Source organism: Synchiropus splendidus, chromosome 6 (genome assembly GCF_027744825.2).
Source record: "Synchiropus splendidus isolate RoL2022-P1 chromosome 6, RoL_Sspl_1.0, whole genome shotgun sequence".
Classification (NCBI taxonomy): Eukaryota; Metazoa; Chordata; class Actinopteri; order Syngnathiformes; family Callionymidae; genus Synchiropus; species Synchiropus splendidus.
In genome coordinates, this window is record NC_071339.1 from 7065532 (window position 1) to 7092843 (window position 27312).

At 42.9% G+C, this 27312-nt stretch overlaps 2 protein-coding genes across 3 annotated transcripts; one reads left to right on the plus strand and one right to left on the minus strand.

Moving 5' to 3' along the window:
- The first annotated feature begins 773 nt into the window (after positions 1-773).
- Positions 774-9117, plus strand: prxl2b (peroxiredoxin like 2B). Of its 2 annotated transcripts, XM_053868983.1 has the most exons (7): positions 774-898; positions 1257-1461; positions 3186-3237; positions 3335-3398; positions 3480-3555; positions 5104-5222; positions 7467-9117. In XM_053868983.1, exons 1-7 carry the CDS (start codon positions 836-838, stop codon positions 7491-7493), a joined length of 606 nt encoding a protein of 201 aa, XP_053724958.1. In that variant the 5' UTR covers positions 774-835; the 3' UTR covers positions 7494-9117. The 2 variants fall into 2 exon arrangements, with proteins under 2 accessions (XP_053724958.1, XP_053724959.1); XM_053868984.1 differs by lacking the exons at positions 5104-5222; positions 7467-9117 and adding an exon at positions 4490-5066.
- Positions 8307-26938, minus strand: mmel1 (membrane metallo-endopeptidase-like 1). Its single transcript, XM_053868982.1, has 24 exons — positions 26785-26938; positions 20762-20922; positions 19490-19531; positions 19197-19256; positions 18952-19113; positions 18766-18846; positions 18552-18647; positions 17692-17810; positions 17553-17618; positions 17095-17229; positions 16775-16864; positions 16484-16620; positions 16330-16423; positions 16129-16257; positions 15259-15357; positions 15111-15194; positions 14935-15038; positions 14806-14864; positions 14622-14741; positions 13749-13882; positions 13614-13679; positions 13438-13533; positions 13232-13308; positions 8307-11259 (listed from the first exon to the last, which is right to left on the minus strand). The coding sequence occupies exons 2-24, from the start codon at positions 20916-20918 to the stop codon at positions 11160-11162; spliced, it is 2307 nt and encodes a 768-aa protein (XP_053724957.1). The 5' UTR covers positions 20919-20922; positions 26785-26938; the 3' UTR covers positions 8307-11159.
- Positions 26939-27312: the final 374 nt, after the last annotated feature.

Genomic DNA, 27312 nt, shown 5'->3' on the forward strand with positions numbered 1-27312 from the left:
ACAATTGTATAAGCCACAGGGTTCAGACCGCAAGGAAAAAGTTGTGTCTTATATTCTGGAAATGACAGTACAGATGGAACTGCTGTCAGCTATTGCATACATCCGAGTGAACTGTAGAACTGACTTATTTCCTGTTTCATTGTTAACATTATACATGGATCAGTCGCCCAGCACTGATGCAGAAAGAGCAGGTGCCTGTGATGTAAGAACAGATAAGCAAGGTAAATATGGCATGCAGGCTTGGCCCAAGCACATAATACTTACAGTCGAGGTACATGAATTTTAACTTTATAAATATATGCATTTTATATTTGAACTTTATAATGCACTTTATTTTCATTAGTAGATGAGGCTGCTCCAATTATGCTAGTTGTAGCAGTAATAGATCGGCATTTAAATACTGTATACTGAGTGTGAGCTAGAAAACATCAGCTTTATTGACACAGCAGGAGTTACAAAACAGACCACGGTGTAAATGGCAGCAATATAAGTATTCACCTTTGAGCCCACTCATTTTGTACACCAGTGTGAGTGTAAAGTCAAGACTGACCATTTCAAAATACTTTGCATACATTTAGCGATGTTGTTTTGAGTAAAACAATAATTACAGATAGTAGTTCCAAATGAAACGATTACGTTTATGTAATACAACTTCTTTTTAAAGGGAGAGACAACATGTCCCGCCTCCCTCTTTAGAACTACCATCCGTGATTGGCTGACGCCCCCGCCTGTGGATGGATCTGATTGGATCGTTTAAGCTAATGGGCGTTTGCGGAAGAGGTTGTTTTGCAACATTCACTCGTAACTCTTCAGTTTTGTAACAACCGGTGTGAAAATGTCGAGTGTCGATCTTGCTAAAGTTGGACAGAATCTACTAAAAAGCGCGGAAACTGGACAGGTACCTAACATTTGAATCACTGAATTGGTTTGTTTGATTGTATAACACTGTCGTTTGAAATGCTGTTGAAAGCATATTCGATTATATTATATGTCCTTTATGTGGGATTTATTCCGAGGTTCATAACTTTCTTCAGTCAGACATTCATTGCTGGATTAATCCTAAATTGATTCTCTAAAACCTCGTCCCCCCTTGAGACACCACACCTCCTGCAGAGGCAGGCTTCATTAGACCTGCTATTATCCCCCGCCTCTGAAATAATAGCTGTCTAATGGGTCTTCAGGTGATGCTTGTATGCTTGATGCTTGTATTGGGCTTTATATTGGAGTAATATTCTAGGTGTTGTCTGTGGTTTCAGAATGTGGAGCTTGGGTCTCTGTGGCAAGACAGGCCAGTGGTCCTGTTCTTCCTGCGCAGGTTTGGCTGTCAGGTGTGTCGCTGGATGGCATCGGAGGTCAGTAAACTAGAACCTGACCTGAGAGCAAACGGTGTTTCGCTGGTGGGCATCGGACCAGAGGAGTTTGGGATGAAGGAGTTCAAGGATGGAGGCTTTTTTAAAGGAAGTAAGTGGCGTCATGGAGTGATGAACAAATGCAGTTATCTGGCATTTACCACTTCATTTATCAATGATGAATGCTCTGCTAAATATTCTTGTAAACTTAAAGTTAGATCAGAACAGTATTTCATTTGCAGTTACTCAAATAACATGAGTGAAATGAAACACATCTATTTTGTCAGGGCCCTCACTTTGCATAGCTCTCAAGTTCAGCCACTCTTCCCTGGTTTTCTCAGTCGCCTTTCCAAAGTATGGATGGATGTGGCCACACCATTATACACAAGGCCCTGCCACTGGCCATGCACAGCAGACAATGCTGGAAATGTTGTTGGAGTCAGGTGCAGAAAGGGAGTTAAAACATTTCCACTTTAATGACCAGTTTCAAAGCTAAAAGTCAACTGCGGTTTTAAGAAAAAAGTTGACTAATGGGTTGAAAATCAAAATAAATCTGTAAACCCAAACACGCACAGATCATAGCAACAACATCAAAAACATCAAAAAAGAGAACTTAAATTGAAGCTGCTGAGATGATTCATCCTAAACAAGCACAAGTTCTATTAAAACGATCAACGTCAACATGTGTCTGTTGACCGTCCCAGTACATGTGTGGATCCCAGAGTTCCTAAATGCCTGTTTTCCAACACACTCCCTCACTGTAGTCTCCTCTCATACATTTGCTCTGGAGGTTGATCTTTCACAAAGGTCACGTACGACTCAATAATTCATTCACACACACTGCGATCCTATTGATCCCTAAATTAAAGTGGAGCCTCCTGATGCTCCCCTGAGAGTGGGGTCTCGTTGTCAGTCTGCCAGCTCTGTATATTGTAGGTCGGGACAGCTGAATGGAATTCTCCACATGTTCCTTATTTTATGAACAAAGCCAAATGAACGTCATGCTATTGTCAGATCAACTTGATAAAGTGGGCCAGATTTGTCTCAGGTAGCAGGTCCTTGCAAGCCTCACTGTGTCAAGAGTCTCCCAGGATGGACTTTCTCAATGCCTTGTATACATGGCGATGATCCGTAGCTATAAAACCGCTCTAGAAAAGTGAAGCTAAGAACACCACCATGAGTATCAAGAACATTATCAGGCCTGCTCCCCCTTGCTGACCTCTGATCCTTGCTATCAGTGGGCATATTATCATGAAAGTCAAACCACAAAGGACTAACCCAACGCAGCAGTGGACAGGGGTCACAAGGGGACTCTCATGGGTCCAGACTATATCATGTGTCCTTGTCTTGTTGGGCCCATCTCAGGAGGTACTGACCAACACTGCTAAACTAAACATTAGCCAGGCAAATGAAAAACTTATGCAGATCCTGCTTTAATTTCATTACGCTCTTGGGGGCATTTTATTTCCGTTCAGAAATTCAAATGGCAAAATACTGACATGAGCTGCTTCCCAGGAAACTGAATAAAGCATGATTCCAATCTTAATTCTTTATCCTCTGGCCGATCCTGGACTGGGCCGGGCCCCCGCTTAATGTAAACATATTTCCTGTACGGTCTTCATAACAACCACGGCTAGTCATGGTTGCACAGCCCTTGTTGTTTGTGGGTTATTTATTTATGAGCTACTTCTGTTATTATTCTTTATTTAATTCATATGTTTTTGTTGATGACAGCACTAGTTCCCCACTGAACATGGCAGTAAAGCAGATTCTGATCATGCTTGTGTAATGGGGTGTGGCACCATGACAAAGAGCTTAATGTATGTTTTTCTTTAGGCATTTATGTTGATGAGCATAAGAAGTGCTACAAGGACCTGGGCTTCAAACGGTCAGTGCGTGTCATCCATCTGCACCAAGTCATGCATGACTTCACTGAAGTTCATCCCTCATGAGACACTTGATCACAGACTTGCTTCTCACCTCAGGTACTCTGCATTAAGTGTCGTTCCTGCTGCTCTGGGGAAGAAAGTACGAGACGTAGCTGCCAAGGTGGACGACAAAAAAAAACAATGTTGCTTCAAGGGAGGGGCCTGCACATGCACCTAACTGGATTCCTTCTTCTGCTTACAGGCCAATGCTGAAGGCATCAGTGGGAACTTTTCGGGTGATCTGCTCCAGAGTGGAGGCATGCTCATCGTCGCTAAAGGTAAAAGCGAAAATGTTAAGATCATAGTACATTAAGTTAGCGCTGATTATACGTCATGAAATGAAGGCTGTGTGGTCCAATCCAATACATTGGAATCGTCCTAGAGATTACTTAAGGTCGTGCTGTGGTTGACACCCGAAATTATTGAGGACAAAAATCTAGTCTGGAAAACAAATTTATACAATACAGGACAAACCTCTGATTCCTCTCATCCCACCTCTCATTCAATGCATTTTCTAAATTCCCACAGCTGTTTACATTGTCGATTCTCCCCATAGCCGTCAAAACTATGAATAAACACAGATGGAATTATGTAGTAAACAAAGAAGAAGTGTGTAATTACTCTGAACATGATTTATATTTTAAATTCTTCAAAACAGGCCCCAGAAACACTGAATCAGAAGGCGTGTCCTAACTTTTGGCCTGTACTGTATGTGTTATCCAATCCCTTCTCCACCTCCTCCTTCTCTCCCCCATCCATCATTCTCAATGGTTGTCTTCCTCTTCTCTGTTTGCCCATGTCTTCGTCTCCTCTCCACATGTCCAAACCAGCAATGGCCCCTTTAACTCTGACCCCAGACTTCTCCATATGAGCTGTCCCTATAATAAAAATAGTAACAATAATAATAATAATAATAATGAATCTCTGTTTCAGTGAATTTTGAGTTATTGTTTCCACTAATAATAACCATAACAGTAGAAGAGGGGCTGACCTTAACGGCGTCATACGCTCTGACCACAAGAGGACGCTGCTGCACTGCTGTAAATGTGGCTGGCGCAGAGGACGCCGCGGTTTGTTTCATGAGGATTTGTCTATTCATCTATTCTGTGGTCCGTAGTTGAACAAACAGCAATAAAAACGGTCGATAAACACGTTTATACCCACTATGTTATGGAAATTCATGAGGTTTTCATTTCACCTTGCGTGTGTTAGATGCTGCATGGATGGAATGCAAACCACAAACCAACCGATGAGTTTCATGGACGATGTAAATGAGGACATAAGAGGATTGGTGTGACTCGGGAGGATGATCGGGAACGTGGAGGAGGAGAAGTCTGACTCACTGTTGGTGGGGAAGTGACTGTGATTTAAGGTTAATCAGTGCAAGTGTCAGCGAAATGAATCCCGCTCTGATGATTGTCTGATCTTGGTCAGGCTTTCTTTCACTTCACATCATGATGCTTTCTGGGTCGAAGGCAGAGGCTCCTGTAATTCATCTATGTGCTTCGTGTACACGTGTTCTGGAGACAGTGCCCCCGGGACGGCGGGTGAAAGAAGGAACGTGGGGAAAACAAAAACAAGAAGCCTGTTTCATGGCTGTGTGTTTACCCTAACCCTCGCCCAGTTTGCGTGAAGTGCAGTGGTTAAAAGTCATTTGATCCTGCTTGTTCCTCTCATTCGAACCTGTGGTCATTCAGTGGAGCTTCAGAACAGAGGACTTTTTACACTCACTCATCCTTGAGAGCACCAATAAACATTTCTCTATATATCTTTACCCCAAAAAAAACTTCTCGCGCAGAAGTCAATGATGAAATCTTATCCCACAGGTGGCGAAAAAGTCCTCCTGCACTTCATCCAGGACTCACCCGGAGACCACGTCGCTCTGGAGGACATTTCCAAAGCCTTGGGTGTCTCTGCTAAAGTGAAAGAAGGTCAACGACCTGTGGTAAGACTGCCAAACCCTCTCTGTCTGTGCTGATCTGCGCGTCACCACTTGATTTTTACGTCAGCAGCGAGTTGCAAGTCATTGCAGCTACTCAAATTGACAATTTCACACGGATTTCTCGGCTCTCACGCTCAGTTAGCGCGTGGGTCATCCGTCTCCTTCTCAGTAAAACATGCATGACCTTCAGTTTTAAAAATCAGATTGTTGACATGCTGGTTTATCTGTGTCACTGCATGAAGGGAGCCACGAGTGACTCGAAGGTTGGCTGGCTACTTTTTGCTGTTGCCATTAGCTTCACCGACACATGGACACATGACCTTCAGCTTTGAGTAACTTATACATGAAGAGGACTAAGTCCTTGTGCTGAAGTGTTGGAATGAGTTGCTCATTGACATGAAGACAGCACCAGCATCCAGCCAAAAAATGCTTCACAACTACTTTAATTCAAACTATATTATTGCTTAAAACATCATGTTGTGTGAAGGTTTGGGAACTAGCAAAATATTTTCACTATCGCTGTTACCTAACCCTCTTACTATCACCTCGAGGCATTTAAAGTCTCTAAATATCTGTGACAGTGGATTTGAAAGCCGGGTACATGCTGTGCGTCATCAGGTCTTAAGACTTCCATTCTCATATGCCAAATAGAATTGCAGGATCACTTTGTATGTGCAGACCATTCCTCTCATATAGCCTTGTTGGCTGTAAATACATCCTACGACATACTGTTTTACTGTCCATGGCTTCAATCCAGCATCCTCCCTCTGACACCAACTGTCACTGAGAGAGAGAGCAGAGTAGCGATGAGGACTTGCCTCGATGTTGGTACCTCTTGGGAAGTTCCTGCACAGAGACCTCAACAACAAGAGTAGGGTCATAAGGACAAACTGCATTTGTCTCTTACTTGCCAAACAAAACCTGTGCAAGGTGTTGGAGACGGACTTGTTGAAACCACAGAAGCCGAGTTGGGAGAGGCGCCTGTGTCACAGTAACAGTTCATCTTGAAACCAACGTAGTATTGATGACCTGATGACGTATCATGAAACAGTACTGCGGGGCAGATAAAACACTGGCCTGATTTTCTGAGGCCACTCGATGGCGCTCTTGTTTTAGAAATGTTGTGAGGTTTCATTGAATTAGTTGATCATAATTTCTACAGCAGACAGTGCCATCTGGTGGCCTCTGAGGATCAGGACACTGTCTCATTGAAACCTCATCTACCCTTCAGTACTGTGTCCACAAACCTCATCTAGCCATCACTACAACGCAGTATTCAGGACGAACACCTGATAGCCCTTAAGTGTTCCTTTGATGTCTGTAGCTGTTTTTTCTCTCTGTAGCAAATGGTGCTACATGGAGATTAACGCTCGAAGCAGCCGCTTAGCCTTCAAGGCTGTTGTTGGATTGTTCTTTGTCCTAGATTTGTTGTTACTGTTGCTCATTACTAGTGACACTAGTGTGGCCTCCATTCCAATCTACCCAAACAAGAAACCTGACTGTCATCTGAAATGACTAGATGCCCTCAACCATCTCTGCATGACGAACAGAGGTAGTTGTCTCCTGGGTGACCAAGCGCTTTACAAGGATAACCAATGTCATTTTGCCCACATTTTCCACATTTTATCATGCATGTGATGTTGACTTGAGGTCATATCACCCAGCCCAAGCTTCATCCCCTTTCTCTGACCTCTTAGTTCTCTTTTAGTTAGCAAAACGCATGACCGTGGTGGGAGTACCACCATATGGCAGCCAGTGAGTCCAGCGAACGGTGACACGTGTGCTCCTCTTTCCCAACCACAAACTGTGAAACTTATGCGAGTGTGATCCAGCCATCTCCTCCCCACAGTCGAATACAGGGGTGGAACATCTGGAACAAGTGGGGCGGGGTCAGAGCATTTTCACGGCATGCTCTGTGCATGGCTTTGTTAGAGTCCGGGGTGCTGGGAGTCCTTTCAAAAACAGCCGAGGGGCACCACTGTCTCAGGGTCTACCTGAGCAACATCTGCAACAGTCCTGACTGTGGGTGGGGGGACCTTCTGCATGGAAAACACGTTTGTCTGAGTGACAAATGTCTGGTTGGATGGTGGACTGACTGTTTTATGTCATGCGATCGATCACCAGTATAATGGGCCCCTGTGTGAGGCCTACCATCGTCTTCTGTCAATAACATGATTGATTTAAAGTTTCTGCACACTGGTATTTCAGGAAGCAAATCGATCAGCAGGTTTCTCTTTTTTCTTCCAGTGCAACGAAGATGTTTGTACTCGATGAGGACCTCATCAAACTTCGACTGAAGATCTTCAGAAGACATTTCTGCTTTACTACGAATGAGAACTCTATTTACATTTGAATGAGTCTTTGCTTCTTTGTGCTCATTTTTAAAGTATGGTGAATGACGTAATTGCTTTTTTTAAATAGCAGTTTGTGAATATGTAATCTTAATATTATTTTGTACAATGAGTAATTTGTGACGGTAAATATCTTGATTGTAACTCTTAACTTGGTGATGTTCTCAACAGTCTGAGCTGAGCTAGTAAAAATGTTAAACCAAGGTGTCGTTGGAAGAGTCACTTCACTAACTGTGTCGTTTTATGGGAAATAGTACGTTGGACATGAACCCTCTGGTGGATGGAGTCACTCAACAGCCCTGAAATGCTCATAGAAAAGTGATTCTTTTTTTTTATTTCATGTGTAACCAGGTGTTTTGAATGGATTTCTATCAGAAGAGACCAGATTTATTATTTCTTTTCTTGCCATGTTTCTGGTTGTCACTAAGTGCAACAGGCCACCAGAGCACACAAACCATTCACATCCCAGTCCACGGACAATTTGGAATCATCAATCTCTGGAAGTCAGCTTATCATCTGCTAGTTGGAGACGCCACGTAAATCTTATTCATGGTCAAAGGAACCTAAATGAAGGCAGAAAAGTGAGTTTGTTTTGAAAGGAAACTGTCCAAAATTGTAAAAAATAATTCTTTCCAATCATTTCCTTCCTGAACCGTGAAACAAAATTTTACACATAATAAAACTCTGAATTATCATAACAAAATGTTTTATTAAAAGGGTTTTCAGTAATGCATTTTCTCCTACAACACTGTTTCCGTTTCCTCTTTTGCGCAAGAGGTACGCGATCAATACTTCAAAACTGTTGACTCTGGGCCGCTCCCCCTGGTGGATATATTGGTGAACAGCAGCTCGAGCCCAACGTTGTACAGCACTTGTTTTGTGTTGAAACAGACTTGACATGGGTAGTTGGTCAATTCACTTTAATAACAGATAAGAGTCACAAAATGTACAGTCCGATTGTGTGTGTCCGTGCGTGTGTTTGACAGCAGCAGGAACAGTCATTAAAACATCTGGCTAAGCAACACTGCTACCTCATAAACATTCATGTAGATAAATAAATTTCTCTGATCGGTAAATAGATAAACACGTGACGATATATTTAGCAATATATATACTGCTCAAATAGCTCATACTTGGCAGGTCATTACAAAACAAGATCATTTCACTGTGATGACATGAAAGCAAAACAATAAGGATTGAAATAATTTATATATAAACATTGGGGAGAAATACATCAAGAATATACAACAACACTTCATGTGACAGTTTGAGTAAATAGTTGTTTCTTAGCATGACAAAGTGTTGCCAGGACTTCTGCTTCAACAGTCTTCACCAGGGTGTAGCAGTGCACGTGTTTAGGCTGGTTACTTACACGTATTCACACAAGTTAAATCACTGTTGAGCACTACGAAACACATTTTATCTGAGTTTACTCTGAGTCTCTCTACAAGTTCATGCGTTTCTATGATGTGTTGTTAGCATTAGTTAATCTCAACAGCACATGACTCCTTTTTAAATCGGTCACAACAGGATCTGAGAGATGTAGTAAAGAGCTAAATCCTTAATACAACATAGCGTCCTATTGATGATCATTCATGTCAGTTGAGTACAGTAGCATATGGACTCAAACTTGTGAGGCTAAAGCAAGTCACTGAACATATGAGGAGAGCCAGCAGGAAGGCTTCAAAAGAATATGAACCCAAAGTGTGCACAGCTACACCCCAAACATTCACCAAAAAAATACAGCGAGAGGAGACAATAAAAAGCTTTGAAGCGACATTCAGTTCAGCAGCCTCCGCCGAGACCTAACAGTCAGTTTAGCAAGGCATCTGTGAACAACCACGAGCAAACAAGTGTGTGTGTGTGTGTGTGTGTGTGTGTGTGTGTGTGTGTGTGCGTGTGCGCGTGGGGGAGCTCGACTTTCATCCTCTGATGTGTTTGTTTCCCGTCATTACCGGTCAATAAAGGTAGAAAATAACAGTCCTGGCTCTGACCTTTTCATCAATGACAGGCCTCTATTCAGCGTGCTTGCCCGAGGGTTCCGCGGTTCAGTGACAGTGCTCCAGGACTTTCATCTCAACTCACTAATCAATGCGAGATCAGAGAGCAGAAGCCACTTCATCTGTGTGTCCATCAGCTGCACGGTTCAGCGGGCACCCTTGAGAGCAGCGATGGAGGAGCCATGTTGAGGGCCACTGTTCTTCATGCTCCCCAAATAAAGCCTGGCTTTCCAATTGAGTAAAGGAGATGGTGTGCAATGACTGTTGTGGTAACAATTCATTTATATAGCACCTTTATGGCTTCTTGCAATGTTCTTTCCTCCTAAAAGTTGAGCCCTTATGTTGTACTACTATACCAGATTAATAATATACATATATATTTAAAATGTTTTTGATGTACCGTAACATATTCAAGATTTATTTTTAATAATATTTTCTTCCTGGTAAGAAACTTAATTCCATTTATAAGCCCATATATATTCATTTTTTTTTAGATTTTCAGCTAATATTAATTTTCCAAAATATTATATATATTTCATCTGCTAACTTAACTCATCTCATGGACATTACATTTTGGTATTTTTTGTGTTTTAACAGACTTCCTAATTGGACAAGTCATTATAAAGGTTCCCTAAGTCCAGTCCACCGTTCCGTGTCCGTTCCATGGTTATGGTGATTCTAAAGTGACATGTATATTGCACACAATATTGACATTCCAATGCTATTTAAATGTGCCGCTGCTATTAACAGAAAAAGCTGTTAAAAGCAAAATCTGATGACAGTTACGGGGCCATATATATATATCTCATATATATATATATATATATATATATATATATATATATATATATATATATATGAAACTACATCATTTTTTATCAAACACATTGACTGTTCTTTCTCAACGATTGTCCAACGTTTCTTGTTATATATTCCATGTTATTCTCGCTCTTTCTTGAGAAAGCTCTATTTTACTGTGGCCCCTCTGTGAATTTAAGTCAAGCTATTCATATTCATAAAGCATCGGCCATACTTTCTGTAACCACACAACTTTGTCTCAGCAGCAGCCGATGGGCAACAATCGTTTGCAGAGCGATTAAGAAACTTTTATCCTCCATTTAAATATTTCATGACCTTGCGAGTGTAACAATGCTGGAACCTGCTGCGCTCAGCGATGATTTAACAGTCTTTCGGTAATTTGTTTTATGTAACAGTGAATGACCAGACTCTCCGACTGTGACTAATCTAGCGCCGCCGCGCTCCGGCAAAGCCTCAAGCTTTTCCTTCTTTATTCAAATGGTACCTCTCCGTTTAGTTTCTCCCAACACCCTCAAGATAGAAATACACCAGAGGGTTCCAGCGCCCCATCAAACTTCAGCGGATGATTCACGAAATCTACAGAAAAGTGTAACAATCTGGAACCCTTTCAGTCGGGTGGCTCCCCAGCAACAGTCAGCAGACTCGATGAAAGTTACTTTACAGAATCAAAACTGAGGGTTGTAATCCCGAACTCTCCATTTCACCACTGTTTCCCTAAATAAATAGTCATGAGCAGGAGCATCAGTGTGGGTTGGACCAAGCCAGACTCTCTACCAGACACGACACTTCCGCTCCGGGTTCATCCGACTTCCTTTCGGGCACTGGAACGCCTCTGAAAATGCCTCGAAGTTTTGCAGAGATCCAAGCACCCTGGGAAAGAAACAGAACCTTAGACATTTTAACCTCCACCTTTCTTTTCAAACAGAAATGAAGAAAGTTAGCTTTAGCGCCCGTCCTTTGAAATACACAATCGTCCCGTATTTGACATGAAAATGAGGCGCCCTTGAGGTGTCTTTGAAAGCGCCGCGCAGCTGCCAGATCAGTTTCTGAATCTGCCTGACTAGTTTTAATGTGGGGAGGTGGTGCAGTAAAAGGTGGAAACTCTACGAGTCACCCCTATCTCTCCTCGCCACTTTTCCAAACCACCTGAGTCTGGCCTCCCCATCTTCATCTCCAAGCTTCTCCACATGAGCAGCCCCTCGAACATCCTGCCTTCTAAACTAGTCGCACCCAATGGAAGCCTGAACATTAGCAACTCTGACTCTTCCAACTCTGCTACCCATCTTTGTGTCTACTGTCTCCAACCCATACATCATGGTGGGTCTCACCATGTCCTATAAAGCTCCCCTGCCACTCCTCTTCATCTCTTGATCTAAATATACTGTAGGTTCATACGTTGACTGAATATTCTCACCTCCTGCTCATGCAACATTCACTCAATACATTTGGATTTTTTGCCATTTTCACTCATAATTTTGTTGCCTTAATCCATGAGGAGAAAAAAAGGAATAACTAACCGTACAATATTTCCTCATCATCCCTCATATCATCTTTAAAACAGTTCAGTTTAATCAACCGTTACAACTCTGGGATCACCATGTGAAACAAATGGAACTAAAATCCCTGTCAGGTTTACCGGATGCCTTGTCCTTTCTCCAGACAGAGGTGACTTTTATCAAGAGCAGCTTTTGTGATCATTGTCTCTTCCAAACGATAATAAATTCTCTTGCATTGACGTATTAAAATCCTTGCCCTTGAGCAGCAAGGGATTTGTCTTCTCTGTTCTACCTTGCTGTACACAGTAGGGCAGATGAAAATGATAATATTGCACCTCTCGTCGTACCAACTCCCTTGTTTGTGTTTCCCCAACTGACCCCAGTCCACCACCCCAACTTAGTTTGGCGCCTCTTCTCTTTCCATTTCCTTCCACGTGCGAACCCATGAAACATATCTGATACGGTGTCTGCTCCCAGATTTGTCATTGCTTAAACTCACGGACGACTCGTAAATCGTCTCAGTATTCTAAAAGCTTTTCGGGTAAAAGGACAAGCGCGCTTGTGAGCAGCGACAGCAGTCAGTGGGTGGAGGTTTTTTGATTCTTCAGCAGTGTCATTGATGTTTTCCCTGCTGAACACAGACAGATTTATTGCTGGAAATAAATACGGAATGGGCCAAATATCGCATTTGACATTTAAATAAATTGCACAAAATGTCAACTCATCCTCCACTCAATAGATATGAAAAGAATAAGTCATTTAATGGGCAGTTTACTTTAAATTTTGCGATCCATTTCTACTACAGTGAAGCAAATACATCACCACAAATTAAAAAAATGATATAAAGATAAATTATATCATATTAAAAACACAGTTTATAAAGTGTTTAGAAACAATTGATTGAACATAAGTGTTGACATTAAATAGAACACTGTATATAGTGTACATGAAATGTTTTGTCTGTAACTACTCGATTTTCCTAGGAAATCCAACGTGTGCCTCTTGTTTGATAAACTGGCCACAAATTGTAGCCACAGGAAAGAAAACAACAAGGTTCTAGGAAAGATTGTCAAAGAGTTTTATTGCTCAACAAACGTTAATGTTCTATAGAAGTAACAAAACTAATCTTTTAAACCGATTGATCAAAGATCTGAGTTTCTTTGTGTGGGTTTAAACTCCTGCCAAAATATAATATCCAGATTGTATTGTGTTGCTTTCGGAGGGTGAAAACATTCCCTCAACAGGATTGGGGTCCTCTAGGGTCATTAATCTAATAATGAATTATATAAAGCTGCTGAAAAACAGCGTTAAATCACAGGGAAACTACGATGCTGGTGACGGCTCACCTGTATTCCAGAGGACTGTGGGAGTCTGTCTTGATGGACTGGCTGGCGTATTCGGGTCGATAGGCTCCGCACCAAACCTGGAGACAGATGTGTCACTTTGACATTAGCAGTGCTGCACAGAGCTGTACGGAACAACACAGAGTGCTTGGAAAACACATGGTTTTGTGAGGAGATGTTCTCTTTTGAGGTTTCCTCTTCTCACTCACTTGAGCGAAGTTGAGAAAGAAAAGCTGCTTGTGGTCCAGACCCAGTCCCGGCAGACGAGCCTCCTCCCCTTCCGTCTCCACCCACTGCAGATAAGCCTGACAACACATCATCACAGCACCTTTGTTTGCTTGTGTTGTGTGTCATTATCCCATGGTTCCGTGTCGCGGCTGCCCACCTTATACGCCTGACGCACCCCTCCGTTGTCGGCGATGTTCTCCCCCAAAGTGCTGATTCCACTGACCTGCAGCCACACAAACACAGCCATGATTATACACACGCACGCTGATAGTCAGGAAAACAAATGACTTACGTTTTGTCCTCCGGCCAGTTTCCAGTTGAAGTTGCCGTATTGTTGGACCATGCACTGCGACTGCTCTTTAAAGTGCTCGGCGGAGAAGTTACTCCACCAGTTGAGCATGTTTCCATCCTTGTCAAAATTGCGTCCTGCAAGAGGAAGGACTGCGCTTCAGTGGAGTTTAAAGGTCCATTTATGCTCCCTTCACGTACCAAATAGTACCCGTCCGTTTCAAACTAACGACAAAATCCAAAACTAAAGCGACTCAGGAAGAAGTATCGCTCATGTAGCTTCTGCACCAAAGAGGAACCAGAGGTTGTAGGAGGCGGAGGTTGGTGAGGTCCACAAGCTCCACAAAGCTTACGGATATGGACCAAACGGAGCAGTAGTACTAGAAACCATGGGTGGCAGTGTTGTAGCAGTAGCGCTAATGACACACGAGGAAGACCTAACAATGTCCTCCGTCCTCCAGTGGCGATATATCTAACGTCCTCACCGACCATCACCTCCTACAACGCTGCCTCCATTTCCTCTTTTGTGCACGATCAATACATAGTCCACAGTCGCCATGTTTGTTCTGCAGTTTGTTGTTGTCATGAACTTTACTGCTCCCCCTGGTGGCTATATTGGTGAACAGCAATGCCAATGTATAGTAACGCATGGAAGCATGAGATCAGTGATGGTAACATGGTTTGAAACAGATGGGTACAGGGAGCATAAATGGGCCTGTTGACCTATGTACTCAGACTAAAATGTTCAACCATAGAGTGTTTTCTACTTTATCTACACATACAACCAACCAATACAGTACAGTAGTTATTGTCTGAGGGCTGCATTTATCTAGTGCTGCGTCTCCAAAAGGCTGCACTGAATCACCAGTTTGCTGACCATTGTCATCAAATCCGTGCGTGATCTCATGTCCAATGACCATTCCTATGCCACCAAAGTTCAGCGCCTGGTGTTGATGTTTACTGAAGAAGGGTGGCTGCAGGATTCCAGCCGGAAACACTGGATGGACAAAAACAAGTTAAAATGATGGCGCATTGGTTTGTTTTTCCTACAGAAGCCATACCTATTTGGTTTCTGTTCGGAGAGTAAAATGCATTCACCACTGCCGGCCCGATGATCCACCTGAAATATTGGTCAGTGAAAAGTTTTGGATCATTTCAACATAACACAACTTAAATGTCATGAGACTCACAGGTCTGGATCAACTGGTTCTCGTAGCTTCTTCAGGCTCTTGTGAGCTTCTGACTTGAGGTTCTCCAGGATGTTCTCAAAGTAAAGTTCCTCGCTGAAATTCAACTGCAATATGACCAACACATTAATGGCAGGCTTAAAGGGCCCCGTCCCAGAAACATGGCCGGGCCAACGTACATGGGCGTATTCTTGATCGAGCTTTGTGTTGCTGCTCTGCAGGATGTGGTCTGGGTACCCGATGTGTTCCTTGATGGACATGGCCTGAGAAGGCACATCAAACAGAAAATAGTTTCTTCTGTACCAGCATGGTCCAGAAATGTTTTACCTTCTCTCGCGCTTTTTCCTTCGAGGGAGCGTCCATCCAGCTCAACTCCTCCAGAGTCTCAACATAGGCCTTCTGGATCTTGCTGATAAGGTCGCTGACCTGCAGACATCAGGATGAATTCTGAATATTTGTGAAGACACTATTTAGCTGACATCCTTTTACATAGCTCTATAAGACGTGATGAATTTATTGAATCTTTTTTAGCAAACTGATCGAGATCTGGATGAGTAATAAGGAGTTTCATAATTATTTGTGGCATTCTTCTTTGACTGTAAGTTTCCTTTGGCTACTCCAGTTTCCCCCCACATTCCAGGGTGTAATGTGGGGCAACAATTCAGGCCAGAAGATACTGCATACTATATTATGCAGATTATGAATCTGGTATGTTATAGTCACACGAGTAGGTGAGGTTTCATGACACAGTGTCGAAGGGTAGATGAGGTTTCATGAAACAGTGTCCTGCTGTTCTGAGGCCACCTGATGGATCAAGAATAACTGCTAATCACCATGAATCATAAATATTAGCGAGTGAGATAAGGAAAGCTTCAGTTTTCTGACATGGAGAGGTAAACTGTACCATGGTCTGAAGAGCCACGGTGGAAGCAGGTTTTTGTTCCAACCAATAAAGAGGACACTTATCCACCATTCAGGTGAGAAAAGCAGTCAGTAGACTGTCAGTCAGGTGTTGCTTGTTTCTGCTGACACTTCATAACTTGATCGGTGGGAAGAAAAAATGATCAAATATATACACTTGGGATATATTTACACTTGCAATGTGGCACTGTATAAGTTCAGAGTTGTGTGCGGGAACGTTGCACACATTGGTCAAATTCCTTTTTGATTCAACCATCGCCTCAATTAACTCCTTACCATTCGCTTACTTTCTCCAGCGAACGTCTCGCGCACATACAGTGCACCCACTGCATTCTCCATGCTGCTCTGGACGTACCGGACACATTCTCGCCACCAAGCGTCCTCCACCGTCGTTCCGTATAAAGTCTGATGATGGGAAAAAAAACAGCTGAAGCGATGGCAATAACATTCGCAGGAAAGGGGGTTTTGATCCCGCACCTTTCTGTAGCGAGCTCTGGCATCTTTGAAACGATGGCTCAAGCTGTTAACTCTGTCGATGATGAGCTGCCAGGTGAGGTAGTTCTGGATGGTTCTGCAGGTAAGCTTGGAGTAAATAGACCTGCTTCCGCCCCTTCAGTGGCAAAAGACTGACCTGGCACTGTGTTTGGAAAGGACTTCATTCATCTTCTCGAGGTAAGGGGTGCTGTAGACCACCACTTCCTCCTCCAGCTGCACTTCTATGGACACACTGGAAAGCACGCCTTGAATAAACCGAGTCCAGTTGAAGCCCTGGGAAACAAACGGATGAATTTGACTATTGGGAAAACTGTAGAGTCACCTGGCACAGGTTGCAAGGACAGATTGATAGGCAGCTTTCCACTGGTCCTTAAAGCTGAGCATTCACAAGCTGGCTGAAGGAGGAAAGCAACCAAAACAGACTCACATTCAGGTGAAACGTGGTCTGGAGCTGATCAATCGTCATCTTGTTGTAAAGGATGGTGACATCTTGGCGCTCCTCTGCAGGTGATGTTGCCTTTCGATTGCAAGAAGAACAAGGAATTTCAATAACATAACTCTCATTTGTCTTGTTTTCATGAGCCCAGAGAAACAAGCTTGGCAGAGCAGCTTGGCTGATATCCTGCTGCCATAATAATTCTCTCATCCGCTGGAGCAGGGACACGCTGCTCACTCATCTCCTCGTTGTTGCTCATTTTCCTTATCCCTTACCCCCAAATTCCATTTCCTGCCTCGGCAAGCACTCACGTTGGCAATGTCTGTCTCCAGATCCAGCACTTGCATCATCTCCTCCCACACGTGGTCGTCATCCACAGTCAAGTTCCGGTCTTCTCGCGTTATCGTTGCAATGGAAACCATGAAGTGCAAGTAGGCCTCCCGAACCTGTGGGATGTTGGAAACCATCGTGACGTGTTCTACGATTTGAATTTTAAAATTCCATTTACCACCGGACCTGATTTGGATTCGGGTTGCTCGGCTTGTAAACGTAAAATTAAGTAAATATTTAGTGACTTTTTAAAAAGTTTCATGACCCAAAGGTCAGACACCAGTTCCTGCTAGCACCCTCTACAGATTGTGAAGTCACTGCAGTAGAATCTAAAATTGGAATCTGACTGGCCACCCACCCTATCAAATCTACTGGGCTGAACCCTGGCCAAACACAAACAAGAGGCTGCATCGCAGCATTTTCCTTTTCAAGGTGTCACCTTTTTGTAGTTTCCATCATTGAAATAATAGTCTCTTGACGGCATTCCAAGTCCAGGCTGGTCGATCTAGACCAAAAAAAAAGAGATGGATGAGAGCTGAGTGAGTTTCTAAGTGCTGCAGAGTCAATCTCAATCTTACATAAATAATATGGCGGCGAGAGTCACGGTCATCAGTCCAAACATACAAGTCGAGCAGGACCTTCTTGTAGTACCGAGCTGTGAGTGTGGCCAGAGTGTCCTCCAGACTCCACGTTTCTCCTGTAGTGACAGAAACGAAACGCTCACCTCGCTGGCTAAAGAGCCGCTCGGACAGCTAGTTTGACAAATCTGTTTGTGTGTGTGCGCCTTGTCTGGCTATACTTTTGGAAACACACTTACTTGTGAGGACATTTTCCATGTTTAAGCCCCAGTTTGAGGATTAAAACAAAAATAATTGTGGTTTAAGTTTGGTTCGGAGTCCTGGTTCAGGTTAGCCATTTGTTTTGGACGGTTAGGTCGAGGGTGAAAGGCTATGTCATTGAGAGGTCCACACAAAATAGGAATACAAACGGGTGTGTGAGACTGCTATGCCTGCTTAATTCAGTTTGCGCCACCAACCATGATTACATTTAATTAAAGTGGCAGGAGCGCTGGACTATTAAAAGCATCCGTCACTGCGCTGATTGAGGAGCTGCTTCTCTCTCCACAAACAACTGCTTGGCTCGAGAGTCTCTTGAGAGGACTAGTAGCATAAATATAGATACACTGACAGGTATTCTGGGAGGCAGGTGATTAAGGCAGAAAAAAGTGCTGAAAACTATTATTGTATTGATTATTTTTATGCATTTCCCCATTCATTTCTATTACTTCTGAACGTCCCCTTCAGATACCATGCAAACATGTTTTTCTGAAGAAAAAAGGCCACTTTTGTCGTGACTCCGCAGTGTTTGTTTACAGAAGAAAGTTTCTGGGGAGAACAAAAAGAGATAGACGGAAGATCTTAGTTCAGCATTCAGCAACCTGTGGTGTTGGCCCAGTCACTGGACGCGACAGGCCAGCCGCCGATGCTCTCGATGAGCTGCAGCAGCGGCTGAGAATCACGCTGCTCGATGAGACCTGCAGAAGAATGTCACATGGAAAACTTATATTAATGTGTCATTCAGAGCAGTTTAAGACAATGAGCGCCCACAGGATTTTTTTTTTTTATTTCATGTTTAAGAAAACCAAAACGTACTCTCATTCATGCAGGACATATAAAGGACTTTGGCCTTCTGGATGGCAGCCCGGTCCTGTTCATCCTCCGTTTCCAAAACACCTTAAACAACACAAAGCAGCAATTCCTTAATGTCACATTCTTTCAAAGATTACCGCTCATGAATCCGGTCCTGAGGCCGGTTTCTGTCCCACTGTTCAGCCTGACCTTTGAGGACAATCTCAAGTTTGTCCCTCAGAATGTCAAACACGCTGTGACGGGAGCTGGTCTCCGGGATTACGTGTCGCTCCAGCCAACCCCCGCAGGCGTACTGGTAGAAGTTGTCACACGGCTTCACGGACTGATCCATGTTCTGCAACAGTCTGGAGGCTGGAGGCGTCGCAGGGGCAGAGGTGAGCAGGGAAAAGCTTTCAAGCGGACAAAAAGAACTTATGAACAGGAACTTCTCTCACCTGCAGTAACACATTCTGCAGTTGTGCACACATTGTCGATGCTGGACCTGTACAGTTGGTCTGGGAAACATCAATATGACACATTACGTGAGAGATGCTGCGGAAGACAGCAATAAACAGTTCATTTCAGGGTGAACCATCAACAGCCCTCTCGCAGTGCGACAGACGACACTGTGTCAGCAGCAACTTTACCACCGCTATTGTGCGACTGTGCTGATCAGGCAGTAACGGGATTAACAGTGACTGCAGCCAGAAAATGACACATCCCACAATGTTCATTTGAAAGGACTCACCTACTGTGGTGCTTCTTGTCAGCGTCGGCCGGTGAGATTGTTCTGGAGGGTGGGAGTCAGAAAGCACACCATTAAAGAGAGCACTTTACATTCGCTCGGATGTGAATAGAAAGGTTTGACAAAGTACTGAGTCAATTAAAATCGGTTGTTTTACAAAACAGCGACTCTTGGAACATAACAATTCTCCCACTTTTGATCAGGTTTTATTATAGATGGTTTTATTATCCAGTCTGTACGAGCTTAGCAGGTAATGGCACACATCAGTTGGCATCAACACATTGCCTCTTCACTGCTTTAGCTTCTGGGTTTAAGTCTGTTGTGCCAGATGTCCTTGCTCTCATGCTGGTGAATTGGTTGGTTCTGTCCTCTGGAGATGAGTTTCTTGGTACTCGAGCTTGTTGTTTGTATTCTAATAATGAGCTAGTGTTGCCTGCCGCGTGTCTTCTCCTGCTCTTTTCTGCTTATTTCCTTCCTTGTGCGAGTGTGCTGACCTCCACAATCGTTGTTATTATCACTCTTCCTATTTCACAAGCATGTGATGACCACGTGTTTGTTTCACAATAGTTGCATATGGCCACGTATACTTGTGAATTTGTTGTGTTTTTGAGCCTTAGTTTTCTCTTTTTCCCTTCTAGTTTCTTGGTTCTGTTTGTGTTTCTCTCCTGGTTTGGTGACGTCCTTGGTTCTCCTTCCTGTCTGTCAGTGTATTTCTCATCACTAAAGTTGTTCAGACAATTGATTCACAGGAGAAGTAAACCACTACCTCTAAAATCAGATCACGTTGATTTATAAGTGTTATTTCCTAGAGGATGTGAAAGACTTCTCTTTCTCACTCCCCCTTTTTTGCCTTTCCTGAGGTTCAATCCAAAAAACAGAAACACTGGACTTAAGCACCATATCGACAGCATGAATTTGGTGACGGTGTGAAGCTTTGCAACTCAATTGGATTTTTATTTCTTCCAGCTGGTCAGTGAAGTGAGTGCTCTGTCTACTCTCCTAATATTGAACGCTGTGGGCTGTTGTTGGCCTCTTTGGTGGTGAGGCTCCTTCCCAGAAATGTGTTGGTTGGAGAGATGCTATTAACTAGAACCAGTGACAAAACCCAAGCACCAAAGTTTCACATTGAAGTGGAAGTTTTAATGGAAAATACCAATTTGAACTCCCAAAATCAAGATCGTAGAGTTACTCCTAGCTACCGGCAAATACTATGAACCTCTTATTTGATTGTGACACAGGGAACATTGCTGTTTAACACATCTCTGGTCTAAGTACCTTTCACAACAGTTGTGTAGAGGACCACCAGCCCGGCCAGGGCACAGCTGACCAACAGCAGCAGCACAGAAAGTCCGATTTCAGCGACAGTCCAGCGGTGTTTTCCTGGTTTACTAGATTTTTCCATGATATCCATTTGGCTTTCCGATTTTCCCATTTCCCTGAGTTGGTGCAGAGAGCATGTTAGTGTCAGCCAGCTAAACCAGTGAACGCTACATTCCAACATTTCATTCTTTCAAATTTTCATGGTGTTTCATTTGTTCATGCTTTTATTTAAACAGTAACAGAGGTGGGACTAAGCCAAGCCAAAAAACCGCAATGGCTCAGATACTTGGTTTCAACACCTTATATTTAGCTACTTTTTTTTTTCCTGGTGAGACTCATTTACTTGACATGAAGATGTGCCAATTCATGACCATTGTTGATTCTCGATCATTTCTTCATTTATTATCTATTCATACATATATTACTTATATTTTATTTATTTTGTCATGATATTTGTGTATACAGTATATTGTGTTGTTTGATAGCTTGTAACTTTTGGACATCTTTGATGTGTGCTGTGTACCGTTAATGTGTTTGATATGTGTCGCTGTCTTTATTGAATTTCCCATCTGTGGAACTAATAAGGGTCAAGGTGTAAAACAGCTATTGGATTAGATAGATCATATGTCTTTTATTTGTTCCACTGTGGTGAAATTCCATGTCCCAGAAGCAACAGCTAAGATACTAAAGACATCAAAGACATCAATGACTCAAGCTAAATAACAAAGATGTACACAAACCAGCAGTATACATAAAACAAAAAGCACATAGCTGCACCACCTTACAACATCCAAACAAACCAAATAAAGAAGTCAATGGTTCAATACAATTGTCTCTGAAGAATGTTCCTTGATCGTAACCAGAATTGTTTGCCATGCTATCAAGCCGACATTGTGATTAAAACCGAGTACTATTGTGCGAGTTACGTATATAAATAGATACTTAATATTTGAAATGCTTGTCTTTCTATTACATAGCCAGATTCAGCAGGTGGCAGTGGTGTTCCAGGAGCTCGCTTGAGCAACGCATGGTTAAAGAAGAAAAGTCAGCGTACGATTCCTTCAAAAGATTTGTGGCTCCAGATGGCTCTCCACAATAAAAAAAAACGTGTTTCTTGTCTTGTTGTCGCATATTTGTTTTCCTGAATGTTTATTGAAATCAGTTTTGAGACCTTTCACGATCACATGACCTTCTTGATGGGTGTCACAAAACATGAATCCATTGTCGGGTGAGTGACAATCACAATTTATCCACAGTCCTTAATGTCATTTCTTAAAATATTCGGTTATATTTCACTGCTAATCTCCAGCACCTGACTGCCAATAGAAAAACTGGTCGCTGGTATGCGGCCGGAGGCTTCAGTGGGTTTCTTCATAGCTGCCATTATGATTGATCACACAGGGGCAGAGGAGCAAATTAAAATACAGTTAGAATAAGGAGCTTATTTACCCCATTAATGTCCATGAACTCTGGGTCATCGGAGTGGGCTTCCACTCAAAAAAGTTATCCCTAACAAATGAGTTGAGCAGCAACTTCTTAGTGTAAAACACATTTTCAAAGTTAGCTGAAAACCAATGGAGCAGACCGGGGTCTCCATCGTCGCCCTCAAACAGAATCCAACATAGGAGCCCCAACATTAACCGGTTAAACATTGGGTGCTTTCTAGCGATGTTTCGATGAGGTTTCATGAAACGGCGTCATTATTTTCAGAGGCCACTAGATGACACAGTCTTCAGCTTTGAACAGCCATTTCACTGAAACCTCACATCATTTCTCAGCGATGTGCACTACCTACTGAACTGTGGAAATGATGTCACTGTTTCACGAAACCTCATCAAACCCGTCATTCATGCATTTTTCTGCTGTTTCTCCACTTCTTTAATACTTTAAACGAAACTTTTTTTACAGTCCAAACAAGCCTTGGTACAGTGGTGTAGTGGCTGGAGCTACACAGCAAAACAGCAGGAGTTTTGGTCTGGTCTGCAGTGGACCAGCATACTGCCTGTGTGTGAGAGAAAGATCTGGCATATTGGAAAAATGGAAACCCATGGATGTTGAACTCCCCCCTGCCTGTCTGATTGACAGGCCTCCTCCCTAAAGCAGCCTTAAATCAGGATGAAATGGGTTGTTAGTTGTTTTAAATTACGCTGTGGAGCGTGTGCTGTCAGCGTTTCCAGCGCCAGTGACTTAATGGTTATTGAATATGACATTACTCTGCAAACAATAAAATCCAACACAGACAGGCGCGCACGCCAGCCCATTCTATTTCAAGGAGGAGGATGTGTATGGGCTATGATTATATTTGATGGAATTCAAAATTGCAAATGAGCATTTGTTCGACGGGCGGCAGCTCTGCGCGGCATTGCTGCGCATCTATTCACTCAGCAGCACCTGTTCCTCCGCCAGTCAGCCGTCGCCCTATCATTAGTCCTGACAGGACCGACTGTAAATCAGAGGTTCCCACTGCGCTGCCCTATTAGCCCACACTGATGAATACCCATGGGCACATGTCAGTGATGAAGAGCTGTGCAGGGGAAGCATAGCACCACGCTGATGTACAGAGACCCGTGAAAAGACCTGTCAGGGGCTGTGCACTTTTGTGGAGTCCTCTCGCAAAATAATTGCATTTTATCAAATTGTTTATGGAACTTTCAGCACATATATATAAGCTCCTTATTGTAACTGTATCAGCACACACACACACACACACGCACACACACATATATATATATATATATATATATATATATATATATATATATATATATATATATATATACCAGTTGAAAAATATCTAGAATTTACCTTCTGCACTTTTGGATCTTTATGAGGTTTTAAGTAGAGCTACAATGTGCAAAACCAAGATGGGAGGAGTGAGACAAAAAGCAAACTTTATTTTATTGAAAACAAGTGAACTGGCTGTTTATCAGGTGATCAATAAGTTTAAGACCATCACTCAAAAATTTACAAAAAACTCTCCAAACCAGAACAAAAAAGCATCTCAGTAGGACTCAGTAATGTGTTCTTGTTAATCTCTTCAATAATGTGTTTGGGCATGCTCGATGTGAGTCTTTCCAAGAGGCTATTGGGAACATTGCTTCAAGTGCATGATGCCAGTAACGTTGGAAGCCATCATTACATTTTTTCCGCCTTTCAATGTCCCATATTTGATTCTCCCTGGCAAAGTCTGAACGGGCAGTTTTGTGCTGTTGAAGGAGACAAGGTCTTTGAACTTGTTTTGGGTTTTTGAAACCCTTTTCCCACAGATGCCAGTCGGCAGCAGTTAGGGCCTTAGTTCGGGTCGAGGACCGCCCTTTGTCTTGACAGACAGCCGATCGGCTTCGGTGTAATTTTTGGGGGTCTACCACTTAACTTTTTTGACTTTTTTTGTTCCATAAAGCTCAGGATCTTTAAAAAAAAATGTAGAATGACTTTTTGGTGCGTCCAACCTCAGCAGCAATGGCACGCTGCGAGAGGCCTTGCTTATGCAGTTCAACAATCTGACCACGTTCAAGAAGGGAAAGAATGCCTGACAGAAAGTGAGAATTTTGAGCAGATTTTGGCTTTTATAGCCTGTGGTCTTAAACTTTTGATCAGGTGATAAACAACCTACAGTAATTTCCGGACTATAAGCCGCTACTTTTTTCTCACGGTCTGAGCGCTGCGGCTACTATGTGGATTTTTTTACAGGCTGAAATCGGATCAAATCAGAGGCGATGGAATTGATGAAATTGAAGGGTTTTTATTTACCCTTAAACCCACCAAAATGCGTTGTTTTCGCCCGTGTGTCCGCAGCTCTGTCAACAGTCGATCTCCTGGAGGTATGGAATCCAAAAGCGGCTGCTGAGACTGGCAGTGGTGTCGGAACTTTGGGCATGCGGGCAAAAACAGTGCATTTTGAGGGCTTTAATGTGAAGAAAAGATGTGAGACGCTGTCTCAAGACAAAGTGCCTTCGGCTCAAAAGTCTGATGTAAACACAAGTCTGGTTTTGGCAGCGGACTTGATCCCGGATGGAGACCTGCACCTTGTCTATTGTGAGAACTGATCTTAAGATTTAGATCAGGTCTGTATAATGGTGAATGCAGTGAGCTCTATATTCATGTATTAATATAGTAGTAGTGGCAGAAGTACTGCTAAGTTGATGACTCCAACATTCTCCATGACTCCTATTTGCAAGCATCAAGAAGAAGTACTCAGAACTAACAAGAGAGAAACTGATCCCAGGCGTATTTCTATCCCATGATCTTTATTCTTGCTGTGTCAAATTCATCATCATGACTCAAAAGCAACCATGACGTGATCCAGAGAACCAGCGTGGCTGTAAGCTTGTGTGACATGGTTCGGAGGAAGTCCAGCTCAGTGGAGAAACCCACTGTGGCAAAGCCAAAGCTACTTAAAAGAGAGAGATTGTATCAGCCTTCGCTGCCTTTCAGAAAAGAAAAAAACAGCTTCTCATGTCAATGTGACCTTCCTCCCTTCATCGATTCTACTGAGTAATTGTCAAGGTCCTCAGCGCTACGCAAAGAAGAATGGGACAAATAAGTCCTGGATAACTGCGATGACAATACTGTGTGTTGGATTTGAATGCAAAACTATTTTATTGTAGTTCTGGTATAAATGCCGCCCAGTAATTGTTGGCACAGATGCAAGGCAAATGACGGGAAGTAACTCTGTGTTGTGACAGATGACACAAAAATATGAGTGTACAACCTCTGGAACATGCAAATACACTGTTGCTTTCAGAGAGATTTTGCCAGACTGCAGACTGGTGGCCTAAGTCTCATACAGTAGAACGATTGTGGTCCTGTGATGGACCTGTGTAGGGCGAATACAGTTTGTCTTCCAAAGTAGCCGGGGTGGGCTTCAGCTCCCCATCAAGAGAATGTTAGTAAAAAAAAGGAACATATGTGTTGTAGGTTTGAGTCACCGTACCCTTGTCATGTTTGTCATCTCCAAAGCAGAGTTTTATCACATGTCACATGACCTTAAATGCAATTCCTCAATTCCTGTACGGAAAAATGAAAACAAGCAGCTGCCTCCAGCTCTGAGGCAGATGAGGCGTGGATTCTGACTAGGAGAAGTCAGTCTGACAGGTCACGGTGCGACTTCTCTGTGATGCCAAAAAACCATGTAACATTCATGACAGCAAGGTGTGGTTGTCACGGATACACGTTTTAGCAGAGAAGGTTATGTTTTTGCCGGCGACAAGCACGCCACTTGTTTGTGGTGTAGTTGGATAAGATTTAGATTTTAAACGCTCACCTAAGCTGTTTATGAGGTTCGCCACCTGACTGCTACACAGTTATTGCATCATGATTGTTTGGTGGATATTCGGTAATCTGCAAACCATGAGAAGGTCAAGTGACAATTTGTTTTTATGCTACACTGATCGCTGCCTTACGAGAAGTCACGTTGTGCAAGACTGTTAAGAAGGAGTAAAAGCAGCTTGTTTGAACTCATTTTGACTCATGATGCAGGCGCGAAGACAAACAAGTCTGTTTGTTGATACACACAAATGGATTCACGTTATATATACATAGGATCATTAAGTTTTAAACTTTTGACTGATTTGCATTATTATTAGAATTATAGACGATAGTCTCAAGTGTTTCTAAATATGCGAGTAAAAAGGAAATGTGAATGAATGAATCCACTTTGCTGCTGTCACTTGAAATGGTTATATTATGCTAATGTTTGTTCTAACTGCCCTTCTGTTGCCAGGTACTGCGACCTACAGTTCTCTGATTTCCTTGGATAAAACAGTGTTGTGTTCTGGGACTTTTTTCTGCCCCAAACTTTTTTGTCCCAAACAAAGCTAGAATTAACACACACCTGTTGTCCATAGATTTGAATAGTAGTATATCACAGAGTTCCCTGGAGGTAACATGTTTGACCTTTGAAGTGCATTTTCTCCGAACTCTGACATTTCTTCAAGTTTGCTCTGTACTTTTGACACTAAACACAGATCAAGCCTTACCTTGTCGTGTGGATGGCGGAAGTCCTTGAGCCGATCCCCCCCGCCGCTGGCTAATATCTCAAACACCCCTGCTGAGCATCCACTCAGAGCTGGTGTGTAGAGAAATGAGGCGGCTGCTGCGGGCTGAGGGAGGTGTTATCCAGCTCTGTAGGCTGCTCTGGGAACAAGTGAGGCAGCAGAGAGAGGGAGCGGGAGCAAGAGACGGAGGAAATGAGGGAGGGAGGCAGAGAGATAATCACTTATGATACTGCCTCTGGAAAGAATTCATTCCTCAAACCAAAAAATTTAAATAATATAAGAAATGAAAAAGACAGTTGATGTATCTGTCAGCCTAACAACCAAGGCAGAACCGCAACCGCAGAACTGGGAAATGTAATCACAGAGTCGGATCACAAGTTGGCCGAACATGGTTTGCAGTAAAAACTCATTTCACACCTGATTTATGAAAATTGATGACCAAAAACAAAAAAAATTAAGGTGAAATTGAATACAAGCTGTCATGAAGCAGTTTCACAGAGCTGAGTATCA

Coding starts and splice junctions, on each gene's coding strand:
- prxl2b (XM_053868983.1), top strand. CDS start 836: ATGTCGAGTGTCGATCTTGCTAAAGTTGGACAGAATCTACTAAAAAGC. Junction 1,462..3,185: donor TGGAGGCTTTTTTAAAGGAA/GTAAGTGGCGTC, acceptor GTTTTTCTTTAG/GCATTTATGTTGATGAGCAT. Junction 5,223..7,466: donor AAGAAGGTCAACGACCTGTG/GTAAGACTGCCA, acceptor TTTTTCTTCCAG/TGCAACGAAGATGTTTGTAC.
- mmel1 (XM_053868982.1), bottom strand. CDS start 20,918: ATGGGAAAATCGGAAAGCCAAATGGATATCATGGAAAAATCTAGTAAA. Junction 15,195..15,258: donor AGGAAAAAGCGCGAGAGAAG/GTAAAACATTTC, acceptor GTGCCTTCTCAG/GCCATGTCCATCAAGGAACA. Junction 14,865..14,934: donor GAACCAGTTGATCCAGACCT/GTGAGTCTCATG, acceptor CCAATATTTCAG/GTGGATCATCGGGCCGGCAG.